This window comes from Coregonus lavaretus, assembly GCF_964263955.1.
Source record: "Coregonus lavaretus genome assembly, chromosome: 2".
In the NCBI taxonomy this organism is placed as follows: domain Eukaryota; kingdom Metazoa; phylum Chordata; class Actinopteri; order Salmoniformes; family Salmonidae; genus Coregonus; species Coregonus lavaretus.
The window spans coordinates 31,313,570-31,329,225 of NC_139989.1; the positions used below are offsets into that span (position 1 = coordinate 31,313,570).

Genomic DNA, 15,656 nt, shown 5'->3' on the forward strand with positions numbered 1-15,656 from the left:
TCCATGCAGATCTCCTCTAGAGCAGTGATGTTTTGGGGCTGTCGCTGGGCAACACAGACTTTCAACTCCCTCCAAAGATTTTCTATGGGGTTGAGATCTGGAGACTGGCTAGGCCACTCCAGGACATTGAAATGGTTCTTACGAAGCCACTCCTTCGTTGCCCGGGCGGTGTGTTTGGGATCATTGTCATGCTGAAAGACCCAGCCACGTTTCATCTTCAATGCCCTTGCTGATGGAAGGAGGTTTTCACTCAAAATCTCACGATACATGGCCCCATTCATTCTTTCCTTTACACGGATCAGTCGTCCTGGTCCCTTTGCAGAAAAACAGCCCCAAAGCATGATGTTTCCACCCCCATGCTTCACAGTAGGTATGGTGTTCTTTGGAAGCAACTCAGCATTCTTTGTCCTCCAAACACGACGAGTTGAGTTTTTACCAAAAAGTTATATTTTGGTTTCATCTGACCATATGACATTCTCCCAATCCTCTTCTGGATCATCCAAATGCACTCTAGCAAACTTCAGACGGGCCTGGACATGTACTGGCTTAAGCAGGGGGACACGTCTTGCACTGCAGGATTTGAGTCCCTGGCGGCGTAGTGTGTTACTGATGGTAGGCTTTGTTACTTTGGTCCCAGCTCTCTGCAGGTCATTCACTAGGTCCACCCGTGTGGTTCTGGGATTTTTGCTCACCGTTCTTGTGATCATTTTGACCCCACGGGGTGAGATCTTGCGTGGAGCCCCAGATCGAGGGAGATTATCAGTGGTCTTGTATGTCTTCCATTTCCTAATAATTGCTCCCACAGTTGATTTCTTCAAACCAAGCTGCTTACCTATTGCAGATTCCGTCTTCCCAGCCTGGTGCAGGTCTACAATTTTGTTTCTGGTGTCCTTTGACAGCTCTTTGGTCTTGGCCATAGTGGAGTTTGGAGTGTGACTGTTTGAGGATGTGGACAGGTGTCTTTTATACTGATAACAAGTTCAAACAGGTGCCATTAATACAGGTAACGAGTGGAGGACAGAGGAGCCTCTTAAAGAAGAAGTTACAGGTCTGTGAGAGCCAGAAATCTTGCTTGTTTGTAGGTGACCAAATACTTATTTTCCACCATAATTTGCAAATAAATTCATAAAAAATCCTACAATGTGATTTTCTGGAAAGTTTTTTCTCAATTTGTCTGTCATAGTTGACGTGTACCTATGATGAAAATTACAGGCCTCTCTCATCTTTTTAAGTGGGAGAACTTGCACAATTGGTGGCTGACTAAATACTTTTTTTCCCCACTGTATGTAAACTTCTGACTTCAACTGTAGGTTATACATACTACAGCTTTAATACAGTGACATTAACATAGGAGATTTTACACCAACAGATGAACAGTCAAGAATGCAGTCTCACAAAAATGTGTCACAAAAGTACAAATACTTTTCAGACCAATTCAACTTTGAGAGAATTTTAAAATCAGAGCATCCAGAATAATAACAACGAGATAATAGACAAAGAAAGACTAGCATTCAGTGTCCAAATATACAGACAAATAAATACCCATTTGATGCCATCTGTCTATAAGTCATAGGGTAAAGTTACATGGTGATGACATGTTTCTGGCAACAGTCCTTTCTTGGAGACAGTTCATCTTAAAAAGCTAAAAGCCAATGTAGGACCATAGCTCATACTGCGTCTGGGTGATCATATACTGAATAATTAATATTTCCAAGGAAAATAAATGGTGATACATTTGTAAAATCCCAAACATTGTTATGGGAGTTTGTGTTCTGTGTGAATGGAAATGTGGCATATTGCACTGGAAAACGTTCTCTTTCGTTCAGTAGGATTTAATACAAAAAAACAGGAGGATTCCATGGTCTCTCCTTTCCTTCTGTGTCCACCAATGGCAGTTGATAAAGTGACTGTTGCGTAAACAACAGCAACATGTTAAATAGGATCGAATACAAACGGGACCTGGTTTGCAGCATACTTGGCCTTCATAACATACAGACATCCACCAGAGGGTGAATGCCCCTATATGCTGATCCTGGGTCAGTTTTTCATTTTCCCCACTAATGGTTAAGGTTAGGATTGGGGGAGGGGAAGCTGATCCTACATCTGTACTTAGGGGAAACTTCACCAAAGAGCCAAATCCACTCCTCTCTCAACTGCTCTGACTGCAGTCTCCACAGCCCCCCACTACCTCCATCCCCTCTCCCCCTTCCCCCTCCCTCCAATGGGCCTGGCTGCTAGCTGAGAGGCTGGGGGGCAATGCTGGAGCAGTCAGTGACCAGCAGGCCCACGGTTGAGCTGCCTGACAGAGACACGGCCACAGCCATGGTACCGGTCCCCGCGGGGCTACTGCTGGGGCTGGGGGCGCCCTGGACCTGGAGGGCGGCATGGGTGCCCATGTGGCCCTGGAGCTGGGTGGGTGTCTTGCACTGCACCCCACACAGCTGGCACAGCAGCACCCCGCCGGCACCGGCCCCACCGAACATGCCCCGCATCCCGCCGCTCTCCTTCCACTCCTGGCCGTGGTGTTTCTGAGCGTGGACACGCAGGTAGGTGAGGGTGGTGAAGCCTGGAGGGAGACAAGGGAGAGAGGGAGGAGGAGAGAGGGAGGGAGAGCATTGAGAAATAAGAAAAGGTGAGGAACAAAAGATTAGGAACAAAAGAGAAGGACATATGAGTGATGAGGAAAGGGGAGGAATATCGGGGCCTCCTGTAGCTCAGTTGGTAGAGCATGGCGCTTGCAATGCCAGGGTTGTGGGTTCGATTCCCATGGGGGGCCAGTATGAAAAATGTATGCACTCACAAACTGTAAGTCGCTCTGGATAAGAGCGTCTGCTAAATGACTAAAATGTAAAACATGTAAATGAGAGAAGGATACCTGTGTAACCACCTCCGTTACACATGTATTCTCCTCTGCTGTCACAAACTTAAAAAAGCACACAGATGTCCACTCACTGCGGTTGCACAGGTGGCAGGCGTGGTGCTGTGATTGGTTGTGGACCCTCATGTGATCGGTGATGTAGGCGGCAGAGAGGAGCTTGCCACAGATGTGGCACGGCACTTTCTCCTCATGGCGAATCAGGTGGGCACGGAGACGGTCCCGCGTGGCGAAGGCAGACGTGCAGGTCTGTGTAGCACACGCGTGCACACACACAAAACCATTGTTGTATCTTGGACATTTTGACATTTTCTTCATCATTATATTTTAGTAGCTAGGCAGGTCAATGTCATTAAATTGCCTTTAAAACAATTTATACAGTGTATACAGAGAAGCAAGGGACATATGACAGAAAACAAGGTTGAAAATAGGGAGAAAAAACAAGGCAAGAGTTAATATGTTGTCTCCCACGAATGATGCAGTTTCGTGCAGATCGGTCATTAGGTGCCAGAGGAGTAAGTGTTTTTCACAAAATCCAAAATGGCAGAAAATCCATCATGGCTGACCTTATGGGTCCCTGAGGCAAATCTGTTCCTTGTGAGGAGGGACCTACAGTACCAGTCAAAAGTTTGGACACACCTACTCATTCAAGGGTTTTTCTTAATTTTTTACTATTTTCTACATTGTAGAATAATAGTGAAGACATCAAAACTATGAAATAACACATATGGAAACATGTATTAACCAAAAAAGTGTTAAACAAATCAAAATATATTTTAGATTTTAGATTCTTAAAAGTAGCCACCCTTTGCCTTGATGACAGCTTTGCACATTCTTGGCATTCTCTCAACCAGCTTCACCTGGAATGCTTCTTGAAGGAGTTCCCACATATGCTGAGCACTTGTTGGTTGCTTTTTCTTCACTCTGCGGTCCAACTCATCCCAAACCATCTCAATTGTTGATGTTGAGATGTGTCTGTTACTTGAACTCTGTGAAGCATTTATTTGGGCTGCAATTTCTGAGGCTGGTAACTCTAATGAACGTATCCTCTGCAGCAGAGGTAACTCTGGGTCTACCTTTCCTGTGGCGGTCCTCATGAGAGCCAGTTTCATCATAACGCTTGATGGTTTTTGCGACTGCGCTTGAAGAAACTTTCAAAGTTCTTGAAATGTTCTGTATTGACTGACCTTCATGTCTTAAAGTAATGATGGACTGTCGTTTCTCTTTGCTGATTTGAGCTGTTCTTGCCATAATATGGACTTGGTCTTTTACCAAATAGGGCTATCTTCTGTATACCAACCCTACCTTGTCACAACACAACTGATTGGCTCAAACGCATTAAGGAAAGAAATTCCACAAATTAACTTTTAACAAGGCACACCTGTTAATTGAAATACATTCCAGGTGACTACATCATGAAGCTGGTTGAGAGAATGTCAAGAGTGTGCAAAGCTGTCATCAAGGCAAAGGGTGGCTACTTTGAAGAATCTCAAATATAAAATATATGTTGATTTGTTTAACACTTTTTTGGTTACTACCTATTTCCATATGTGTTATTTCATAGTTTTGATGTCTTCACTATTATTCTACAATGTAGAAAATAGTAAAAATAAAGAAAACCCCTGGAATGAGTAGGTGTGTCCAAACTTTTGACTGGTACTGTATGTACCGAACTTCATGACTTCAGGTCAAACGGGTTGAGGGGCGTGACCTTTCAAAGTTAGCATTTTAATCGCTTGTTATAGTGCCACCATCTGGCCAATCAGTGTAATTGTGTAAATCACTGATCTTTATGGCAAGACCCATCTGAGATATTGCGTGTGACTTATTAACTAACAGACGAATGGACCGAGACAGATTCATCGTGGGGGTCAAAAAGACATGCAGAGAGTAGAAAAAGAGAGAGCGAAAGAGTTAAAGTGAGTTAGAAAGAAGAGGATTACCGGGCACTTGAAGGGTCTCTCAGTTGAGTGCACCTGTCTGACGTGACTGTTGAGGTGGTCGGGTCTGGAACAGACAGGAGAAGGGATTAAGACCCCGCGCGTGTCATATTGGTCATTTCTCGTCGATAGTGCTACCCTTGCACTACAGAGATCATGTGTGCATGTACATATATGTGCATGTGTGTATACCCCCCAGTCATCCCCCTTCTCACCGTGAGAAGCCCTTGGCGCAGTGGGGGCAGACGTAAGGTTTCTCCACCCCTCCCTGGTGTGAGCGTACATGGTAGCTCATGCGGTCTTTCCTCTTGAAGCGCTGCTGGCAGATGGGGCAGTGGTAGGGCTTCTCGTCCGAGTGGGAAAGCCGGTGGCGGTTCAGGTGGTACACGTCTCGGAAGGCCTTCCCACAGGCCTCACACGCATGGTTCTTCCTCACCTGGTTGGGACTCGGGTTGGGGTTGGGTTGAGGCCCCGGGTTCTGGCTCTAGGTTTGATGAGAAGGAAGGGACAGTTGGCTGGTGCTGGCTTTGGAGTCAGTATAGCTACTCTGGCTACATTGCGAAATAATGTAGGCGAGGAGAGAGAGAACGGCAAAGGGAGCAGCAAATGATTCTTCAATAATAATGACAAAACAGGCACCAACCAACCTGTACCATTGTCCCGGAAACCACAACTGCAGCTTGGAGCACCTGGGGCACAGCCATGGTGACGGTCGCTGGGGCGATGGACACCGCAACAGGTTGGCCCTCCTGGTTTCCAAGTGGGGAGGGTTGGGGGAGGGATTCTGCGGGAGGAGGATGAAAGGGCAGAGAGAAGTGGAGGAGGGAGAGAGGGATTGTTTGCCGTCCTCCTCCTCCTCCTCCCTTGCTCCCATCCTCCCTCTCTATGGTTGCTCTGTCCTTCATTTTGATGCCAGTGTGCACCGACTGATGGCGCCGGAGGTTGTAGTTGTTCTTAAACTGCTTGTTACATGTGTCGCAGATGTGTGTCGGCCGGCCAGGCTTGGAGACGGCCTTCACTAAAGGAGAAAGGGAAAAGAAAGAGAGAGGAAAGAGAGAGGGGAAAGGGAAAGAAGAAACACAAAAGTGTGCGATAAGGTAACTCCTGAAAGGGAACTAAGGGTAGAGTTTGTGGGTTGGATTCCTACATGGGCCCCACATACTGAATAAGTAACCTATTGGGCCCCTCTACATTTGTATACAGTAAGTTGTTTAGGATGAAAGCGTCTGATGAATGACCACTCAGCTAGCACATTTGATTCCTTGGAAGTTGTGGGAACATAGGTTTTTGGTTTCCCATTGGTTCTGGGAATGAAGACATAAGTTTCCTGACATTCAAAATGGAAAGCTTTTTAAATGTTCTGAGAACAGAAGTGAAAATGTACATTGCAAGGAGGTTCTGAGAACATTTTACTATGGTTACCTGAAGGTTTTCCTGGAAGGTTTTATTAACGTTCTGAGAAGGGAAATTATAGGTAATTTGATGGTAATTAAATAACGTTCTGAGAACATGTTTTAATAAAACTTTTAATAACACTGCTAACTTAGTTTGGGTTAACTGTTTTGAAATCGAAGCACAGATAGGACAAATGGAAGTAAAGTTGCTTAGGCAATAATTACGCAAACACATTTATTTTTGATTGTGGCACAGTGTCAGTGAGGTTCGAACCTATGATCTTCTGTTCTTTATCTATAGAATTAGTCTACTGCGCCACCAGGATGGACCTAAAATGCCAATTTTTCTACACATTTTTAGTCTACTCAAACAGACCTCATTTAAAAGGAAACAAGCACTCATTAAGATCAGGTGTGGCCAATTGGTGGGTGCAGCCAACACACCTAGAACACATTTAATAAGATTGAGGATAGAGAGAGTTTTATTGATGCTGAGAACGGAATGTATATGTTTTTAAATAACATTCTTAGAACGTTCTCTGAACGTTACTAAAGTTTTCTTATGTTTTTTATGGAAAGTTTTCTTAACATTCTAGGAACAATTTGAGAAAATGACTTTAAATAGAACCATAAGGAAACCTGTAGGAAACGTTATGCAGAAGTACTGAAGTACTAAAAAATGGTCAATGTCAAACCAGTTGGAGAACGTTCCTAGAACATTACCAAATTTGTAATTAAATGTAACTATGTTGGAACTTTTAGTAAACGTTCTGTTAAAGTCAGGGGCATGACCCCCCCCCCCCCACATTCTGAAATTGCATTTTTGTCCCCCCCCCCAGTTTTATCGTTGCACTGTGATACCAAAAACGGCGTTGGTGTAGTTTAGGACCATGCGGACGCCTTAGAGTGGTCAGTTAGGCTGTTTGGAGGTTTCAGACAGCTGGATTTAGGACCACGCGGACACCAGAGAGCGGGCAGACAGGCTGTGTGAAGGCAAAGCTTCTGAAAGGCTGGCAGGACCAGCACAGGAGAGTTGAACAGAGGCAGCTGCTCTCAGTGTGTATGTGTTGAGTTCTTTCTCCGAGTTGTAAAAGCAAGCAGAGCAGAAACTGGCTACTCTTTAGTTGACTGATATAGCTTTTCAAAGTAACTGCTGTTTGACTTAACAGAAAAAAATCTAAACTAGTGTTTATTCCCAGTGCTGAGCTAGTAGTGTAACTGACATATAACGTTAGCTAATGTTTTATCCCCTCTAGACTGAGGTGAGCGAATTAGCTAGCTAGTTGCTACCACAGTCAGTTCAGCTCTAGCCTGTAGCTATCTGTCAGATAGCGATATGAGGTGGCTATTATTACTATCTAACAGCTGATTGTATGGAAATGTTTGTAGCCTTTTTGTCCTGTTTCAACAGAAGTAAATGAACTTAGCTAGCTTTCGCCAGTTGATGTACCATCAGAGAGAGAGAGCTGGCCAAAAGTAGGTATTATTTATGCCTCATTCACATAAGACCTGAATCAAACGATGAAACCAGCGGCCAAATGTTTGAAGACCGATAATTCTGACGTTTTATTTGTGGAATGTGAGTTTTTATTTGAGTCAGTACAGCAATGTAATGTTATTGATTTGTCAGTTTCCCTAGCTAATTCTCTACTTTTAAAACTGACAGAGTAATAAAGAGCTCTACAGGCTTCACTATCATGGTGCACCATCAGTACACAACACTATGATCATGTCTTAGCAGGATCAGATGGTGACAGGTGTCCCAGTAGGGTCAGACAGCCAGGGAAGACCAGTCTACGGAGCTCCGGTGAATTTTGCAGTATATTAGCAATATCAGTGAATTATACAAAGTTCCATCTTGAGTTGATAGGTAGACCTACAGTAGCTACAGGACAGCATCTTATGATTAAGGTTACAGTCTGGGATCTGGGAATAATGGTCATTTCAATTATTGAACCATTGATTCTATTCTTGGATAATATAATGTATAAATATACACCAAGGTAATTCTTTGTCATGCCTCATCTTAGGAGGATCAGATAGTGGGAAGGGAAGACCAGTCTGTGACGGAGCCGAGGTGAATTTATCTCTGTGCAGCAAACACTGGACAAGCCCGATGCTTCAAAGATTGAAACTATTTTAAGGCAGTCTGACAAACCTCCAAAGTTGATTTCCAAACTGTAACAAGGGTTGATAGAGGCTTTTCCCGATGACACAAAACATGTAAAACAAAAATGTGAGGAAGACCTGGTAGAAGATATTGATTATGATGAATGGATACAGATCTGTTTGAATGCCCATACATGTTAATTTAATTTTAGACATAAATTACTGCAGTTTAAGACCACCCATAGAACATACTATATGCCAGTGTAACTGAATAACATGCACTCAGAAATGTTATTCCTTTGCTGAATGTGTAAAATACAAAAGGGGACATATTTGAATATGTTATGGTCTTGTGGCTGAACTCTGGCAGAGTATGTCTTTTATCTCAGCATGTGTACAGATTATCCCTTCTCCTTGTTTTTATTTGCTTGTAAATGTTGATACTGGAGACTGTTATCAAATGAAACTGTGTAGCTCAGTTGGTAGAGCATGGCGCTTACAACGCCAGGGTTGTGGGTTCGTTTTCCACGGGGGGCCAGTATGAAAAATGTATGCACTCACTAACTGTAAGTCGCTCTGGATAAGAGCGTCTGCTAAATGACTAAAATGTCAAATGTAACTAAGCATCTAAGAAATGCATTGCCATTAATTGGAAGGTTGGTTATCATTTAGCAGACGCTCTTATCCAGAGTGACTTACAAATTGGTGCATTCAACTTATGATAGCACTTTTTTATTTTTATGGGGGGTGGGGGAAGAAGGATTACTTTATACTATTCCAGGTATTCCTTAAAGTGGTAGGGTTTCAAGTGTCTCCGGAAGGTGGTCAGTGACTCCGCTGTCCTGGCGTCATGGGGGAGCTTGTTCCACCATTGGGCTGCCAGAGCACAATCGATGGCAGTTATGTATCACTAGATTTAATTTATTACAAGATTAAGGGAATACTGGACAACTTTCATAAGGTCTGCATGCCTTATATGGAATGCAGTATGACAAAAGGAGTCTGTATTTAAAACATAGATACCTATTTAGGCAATCCCTAGCTGCTGGGCTGCTCAGTCCTGGCCCTGGGGGTCTACCGTCCTGTGGGTTGTCAATCTGGCCTTGGCATAACACACCCAAAACCAATAATGAATGTTTCACTAAGATCCTAAAGCTGAGTGGGGTGTGTCTGGTTGGGGCGCTGCAGGGTGGTGGACCTCTAGGGACAGGACAGGGTGACCCAGCTATATTGTGTGCAAGTAAAAAAAGCTCTACAGTATTATTAGGCCTATGAGATGAATTATATGGATGATGTGCTGTTTTTGTGTGTTAATGTGTAGTTGTATGTGTGTTTTTTGTTGTTGTTTTTTCCAAACCTTTCCCTTGGGAAGAAAAAGAAAAGTGAGGAAAAAATTGTTTTGGGAGAGAGTTGAGGTATTGACTACACTGGTGGGGGTCAGGCGTGCAGGTGGCTCGGGCTGGCTGGGCGGTCTGGCTGAAATTTGATATAGAGGATGTCTTAATAAAGACAATCAAAAGTCTTTGTACTTGTTGATTAAAGGTGCAACACAATATTGATTATTTAATTACCTTTGATCTAGTTCACTTAAACATATTTAACAATGATCTCTTACCTAGCTTGATGACTGGGGGCATTTTTGCTTACTTTTTGTTGTTCTAAATAGAGACGTCTAGAAGCGCCATGGGTCATATTGGAGTGTGTTGAAATGCAGCAAATTAGCTTTAGATGCCCCCCCAAAATATGGGGGAGGACCCCCAGACCCCCCGCCAGGTTATGTGCTAGCTGGGCAGAAACTATGATGTAGCATTGTTGCACAGCTCTCACCATCACAGATGTAGACGATTCACTCATTATTTTTCAATTACATTTCTTTGTCTTTTTATCTCTCTCACAACCTCTCTTTAGTCCTCCTCTCCCTCTCTCCCCACCCCTCTCTCCCTCTCTGTCTGTCACAAACATATGCAACAGACACAGGGAGTGTGAAAAGGACATTGTTTCCTGAGGTAAGAAATCCCATGGTTCAGGGTGGGGCTGAATAGATATTGGATTGTGTGTGTGTGTTTTCAGCTTTGATATGTAAAGAGAGGACATCAAGGTGCTTCCACTTAGTCTGCAGCAGCTGTTACTCTTGACAACAAGAAAACTTCTCTCTGCCCCTCCACCCCCCTCCTATCCAGTAGTTTATTTGGGATTCCATATGTGTTTATTGAATTTGAATAATATTGAATAAACATAGTGGTCCTCTGTGGCTCAGTCAGTAGAGCATGGCGCTTGCAATGCCAGGATTCGATTTCCGCTGGGACCACGCATACAAAAATGTATTTATGTCACTTTGGTTAAAAGTGTCTTATAAATGGCATATATTATTATTCTAATATTATTATTATAGACTATTTAGAATTGATCAATTAAGTAAATTGTACCTGATCCTGGCTGCGTCTCAAATGGCACCCGTCACCCTATTCCATACTCAGTGCACTACTTTTGACCAGAGCTGTATGGCTGCTGGTCAAAAGTAGTGTACTATATAAGGAAAAGGGTACCTTTTGGGACATAAGACCTGCATGCTCACCAGGTAAAGGCTCTTCATTCAGGGCAGCTGTGTCCACTGTGGATGGGGGCGGGGCTATGTGCTCTGTAGGGGGGCTCTGGGCGGAGCCAGTCATGTCCGGAAGCAGCTCTGATTGGAGGGCTGTCTCAGACTGGTTCTGTGAGGGCGGAGTCTGGGGAAATGAAAGCAAGAATTAGCTGCTGAGGACTTGAAATACACATCAATGGGGGATCATGCCACCTTTGACCCCAGTCAACACACACACAAGCTCTCACTCTTGTCCTCATAAGCAGTACTACAACAAATCTGTAAGGGGCATAGTTGGCAAACTGTCAGCTTAAGACTTATATGACATCACAAACATAAGAAGCATGTGTATGATCCCAGGATCCCAAGTGCATTCACTTCAGCATCCATAGCACTCTGATGAGTGAGACACTAAACACCATTTGTATCTTTATTTCTCTGACAAACACACACACACACAAACTTACCTGAAACAGAAAATTACTCCAAGAAGAATCCATTTTGAAGCAAGATGATGTCAGATACTTTTAGGCCAGGAGTCAAAACTGTAGAAATATATATCCGCCTGAGACTCTGGGGGCCAACCAACCATAGGCTGGGGCCAACTGATGAATCACTCCACCTGCTGTAATGTCTGTAGCATACCTAGTTCCTCTCTGCAGTTTAAAATATCAAAGGTGAATATTTCTGTGTGAAAGTTTAAATCGTGGTGCATTCAATAACATAAATTATTATTGAAGATGAATGATCAATTTTGAAAGGCTATCAGTTATATGACAATAATATATGACAGTAATGATAATGTTAGACTAAAATGTTGTTATATGGTGTGGGACGAAAGGATGCAACATTATATTATAACTAAAATGCGACAAAATGGTTGATGCATGCTTCTAATGATGCATTTACAATGCAATTTACATTGTATATTTATATTATAGCCTAAGAAAAAAACCTATTCTCAAATTCATGCAAAATTAGGTTATTACAAATAACGAAAAAATATAAAAAGTAATAATAATAAGTCAGCAGTTGTTTATGAATGCGTGTAGGAAGAGTAATTTATTTCGATAGCTTCGAAAGGCCAAAGCGGTGGTGGATTCCAAAGCCGCGGTGTTGCGTAAAATCGTGTCCCTAGCTAGAGAGTCCCTGATCCGCCGCAATCCAAAGCTTCGCCTCGGCTTTTCAAACGAGAGGATGACATCTTTCTTTTTTTTTTCTATTTCTCTCTCTCCCTCCCACCCTCGCTGTCTTTTTTCCTTTTATTTTTTTAAAAATCTCTTCTCTTCTCCCCTCTCTATCTATCCCCCGCCGCCGTGTCCCCTGTTTAAAGGGAAAGTATTTTGTGTAGCCTATGCACCCTCCTCTCTGTTCCCGTCTTCTCCGTGGCGTGCATCCGACTTCTTGCCCCCGCCAGTTCGGCCGACAGAAATACCTATTTATCAAAAGCTAGTAATGCAATAAAATTGCGTAACATTGCCCAACTCCAAACATATATCACAACATCCTTATAGTGAGATAATATTGAGAATACCCAACTGGCTGACATCAATAGAAACGCATGAGAGCAATAAAACAATATCACACTTCTTAAAGGTAAATATACACGCTGCAGGTGCAACAGCTTCATAGCAATAGGAATATACATCCAAATGACAACAATGTTTTGTTTTCAATAGATTGTTAAGGCTAGAATGCAGCACAGTGAGGTAGGCTAATGCTCCAGAGATACTGGACTCCTTACTCCTATCTGCATCTCTGTCTGTAAAATAATGCTGCTGCTAAAACTGACTATTGTAGGAGAGTTACAATGGTTATTCCATCAAACTTCAAATTATTAGAACAGTACACAACGCAGAACAGAACATCCAGGTTAATGGTCAGTGGCCCAAACCCGCGAACAGGAATATGCCAAGTTCAGACAGAAGTGGGAATCAGAACGCTATGATCGCCAGGAACTTTACTTTTGGTTTATATTTTCATTTGTTGCGCTACTAGTACTACCGATTGATGTTTAGGAGGCAGCTACAGTAGCTGGAAGATATTATCTTCTGTTTTTATTTAATTGAATGTATTTTATTTCATCTGGGTGCTTACATCACCTGCTAGCAAGCACCCTGTTACTGCTCGTAGCTCCTGTCCTTGAAAACACAGAGAGAAAGAACAACTTGTCAGATGGTGCATTGAAGACTGATGTGTTCCTGTCTTGTATTTTCATAATTTCATTGCAGAGCTACAGAAAAGCCCTAAAAGACAGCCATGGTGTCGCTCTTCATTTCTTGGTGGTTCTGTGATAAATACACTGAGTGTACAAAACATTATGAACAGACTGACCAGGTGAAAGCTATGATCCCTTATTGATGTCACTTATTCAATCGAGTTCAATCAGTGGATTTTTAAGCCTTGAGACATGGATTGTGTATGGGTGCCATTCAGAGGTTGAATAATGGGCAAGACAAAATATTTAAGTGCCTTTGAACGGTGTATGGTAGTAAGTGCCAGGCGCACCAGTTTGTGTCAAGAACTGCAACGCTGCTGGGTTTTTCATGCTCAACAGTTTCCAGTGTGTATCAAGAATGGTCCACCATCCAAAGGACATCCAGCCAACTTGACACAACTGTAGGAAGCATTGGAGTCAACATGGGCCAGCATCCCTGTGGAATGCTGTCCTACACGTCGACCCAGAGCATCCCAAACGTGCTCAATTGGTAAGAAGTCTGGTGAGTATGCAGGCCATGAAAGAACTGGGATGATTTCAGCTTCCAGGAATTGTGTACAGATCCTAGCGACATGGGGCCGTGCATTATCATGCTGAAACATGAGGTGATGGCGGTGGATGAATGGCACGACAATGGGCCTCAGGATCTCGTCACGGTATCTCTGTGCATTAAAATTACAATTGTGTTCTTTTTCCGTAGTTTATGCCTGCCCATACCATAACCCCACCGCCACCATGGGGAACTCAGCATACCGCTTGCCCACACGACGACATACACGTGTTCTGCGGTTGTGAGGCCGGTTGGACATACTGCCAAATTCTCAAAAACAACGTTGGAGGCGACTTGTTGTAGAGAAATTAACATTACATTCTCTGGTAACAGCTCTGGTGGGCATTCCTGCAGTCAGCATGCCAATTGCACGCTCCCTCAAAACTTGAGACATCTGTGGCATTGTGTTGTGTGACAAAACTGCACATTTTAAAGTGGCCTTTTATTGTCCCCAGCACAAGGTGCATTGGTGTAATGATCATGCTGTTTAATCAGCTTCATGATATGCCACACCTGTCAGGTGGGTGGATTATTTTAGCAAAGGAGAAATGCTCACTAACAGGGATGTAAACAAATTTGTGCAAAATTTGAGACAAATACGCTTTTTGTGCATATAGAACATTTCTGGGATTTTTTATTTCAACTCATGAAACACGGGACCAACACTTTACATGTTGTGTTTGTATTTTTGTTCAGTGTAGTTAGCTAGCCAAAGCCTGAACCAGTATCTTAGAGATGCCCATAAAGCTACCATTTACTGCCGTTATGCCCGGTATGTACAGTGGGGGAAAAAAGTATTTAGTCAGCCACCAATTGTGCAAGTTCTCCCACTTAAAAAGATGAGAGAGGCCTGTAATTTTCATCATAGGTACACGTCAACTATGACAGACAAATTGAGATTTTTTTTCTCCAGAAAATCACTTTGTAGGATTTTTTATGAATTTATTTGCAAATTATGGTGTAAATTAAGTATTTGGTCACCTACAAACAAGCAAGATTTCTGTCTCTCACAGACCTGTAACTTCTTCTTTAAGAGGCTCCTCTGTCCTCCACTCGTTACCTGTATTAATGGCACCTGTTTGAACTTGTTATCAGTATAAAAGACACCTGTCCACAACTTCAAACAGTCACACTCCAAACTCCACTATGGCCAAGACCAAAGAGCTGTCAAAGGACACCAGAAACAAAATTGTAGACCTGCACCAGGCTGTGAAGACTGAATCTGCAATAGGTAAGCAGCTTGGTTTGAAGAAATCAACTGTGGGAGCAATTATTAGGAAATGGAAGACATACAAGACCACTGATAATCTCCCTCGATCTGGGGCTCCACGCAAGATCTCACCCCGTGGGGTCAAAATGATCACAAGAACAGTGAGCAAAAATCCCAGAACCACACGGGGGGACCTAGTGAATGACCTGCAGAGAGCTGGGACCAAAGTAACAAAGCCTACCATCAGTAACACACTACGCCGCCAGGGACTCAAATCCTGCAGTGCCAGACGTGTCCCCCTGCTTAAGCCAGTACATGTCCAGGCCCGTCTGAAGTTTGCTAGAGTGCATTTGGATGATCCAGAAGAGGATTGGGAGAATGTCATATGGTCAGATGAAACCAAAATAGAACTTTTTGGTAAAAACTCAACTCGTCGTGTTTGGAGGACAAAGAATGCTGAGTTGCATCCAAAGAACACCATACCTACTGTGAAGCATGGGGGTGGAAACATCATGCTTTGGGGCTGTTTTTCTGCAAAGGGACCAGGACGACTGATCCGTGTAAAGGAAAGAATGAATGGGGCCATGTATCGTGCAATTTTGAGTGAAAACCTCCTTCCATCAGCAAGGGCATTGAAGATGAAACGTGGCTGGGTCTTTCAGCATGACAATGATCCCAAACACACCGCCCGGGCAACGAAGGAGTGGCTTCGTAAGAAGCATTTCAAGGTCCTGGAGTGGCCTAGCCAGTCTCCAGATCTCAACCCCATAGAATATTTT

The 15,656-nt window shown here is 43.3% G+C and overlaps 1 protein-coding gene across 1 annotated transcript; it reads right to left on the reverse strand.

The window, feature by feature from the left end:
* Positions 1–1,306: 1,306 nt before the first annotated feature.
* Positions 1,307–11,440, reverse strand: LOC311102217 (myc-associated zinc finger protein-like). The gene is made up of 7 exons (XM_084143476.1): positions 11,367–11,440; positions 10,894–11,044; positions 5,463–5,833; positions 5,031–5,299; positions 4,819–4,882; positions 2,953–3,124; positions 1,307–2,566 (listed from the first exon to the last, which is right to left on the reverse strand). The coding sequence occupies exons 1-7, from the start codon at positions 11,397–11,399 to the stop codon at positions 2,235–2,237; spliced, it is 1,392 nt and encodes a 463-aa protein (XP_083999602.1). The 5' UTR covers positions 11,400–11,440; the 3' UTR covers positions 1,307–2,234.
* Positions 11,441–15,656: the final 4,216 nt, after the last annotated feature.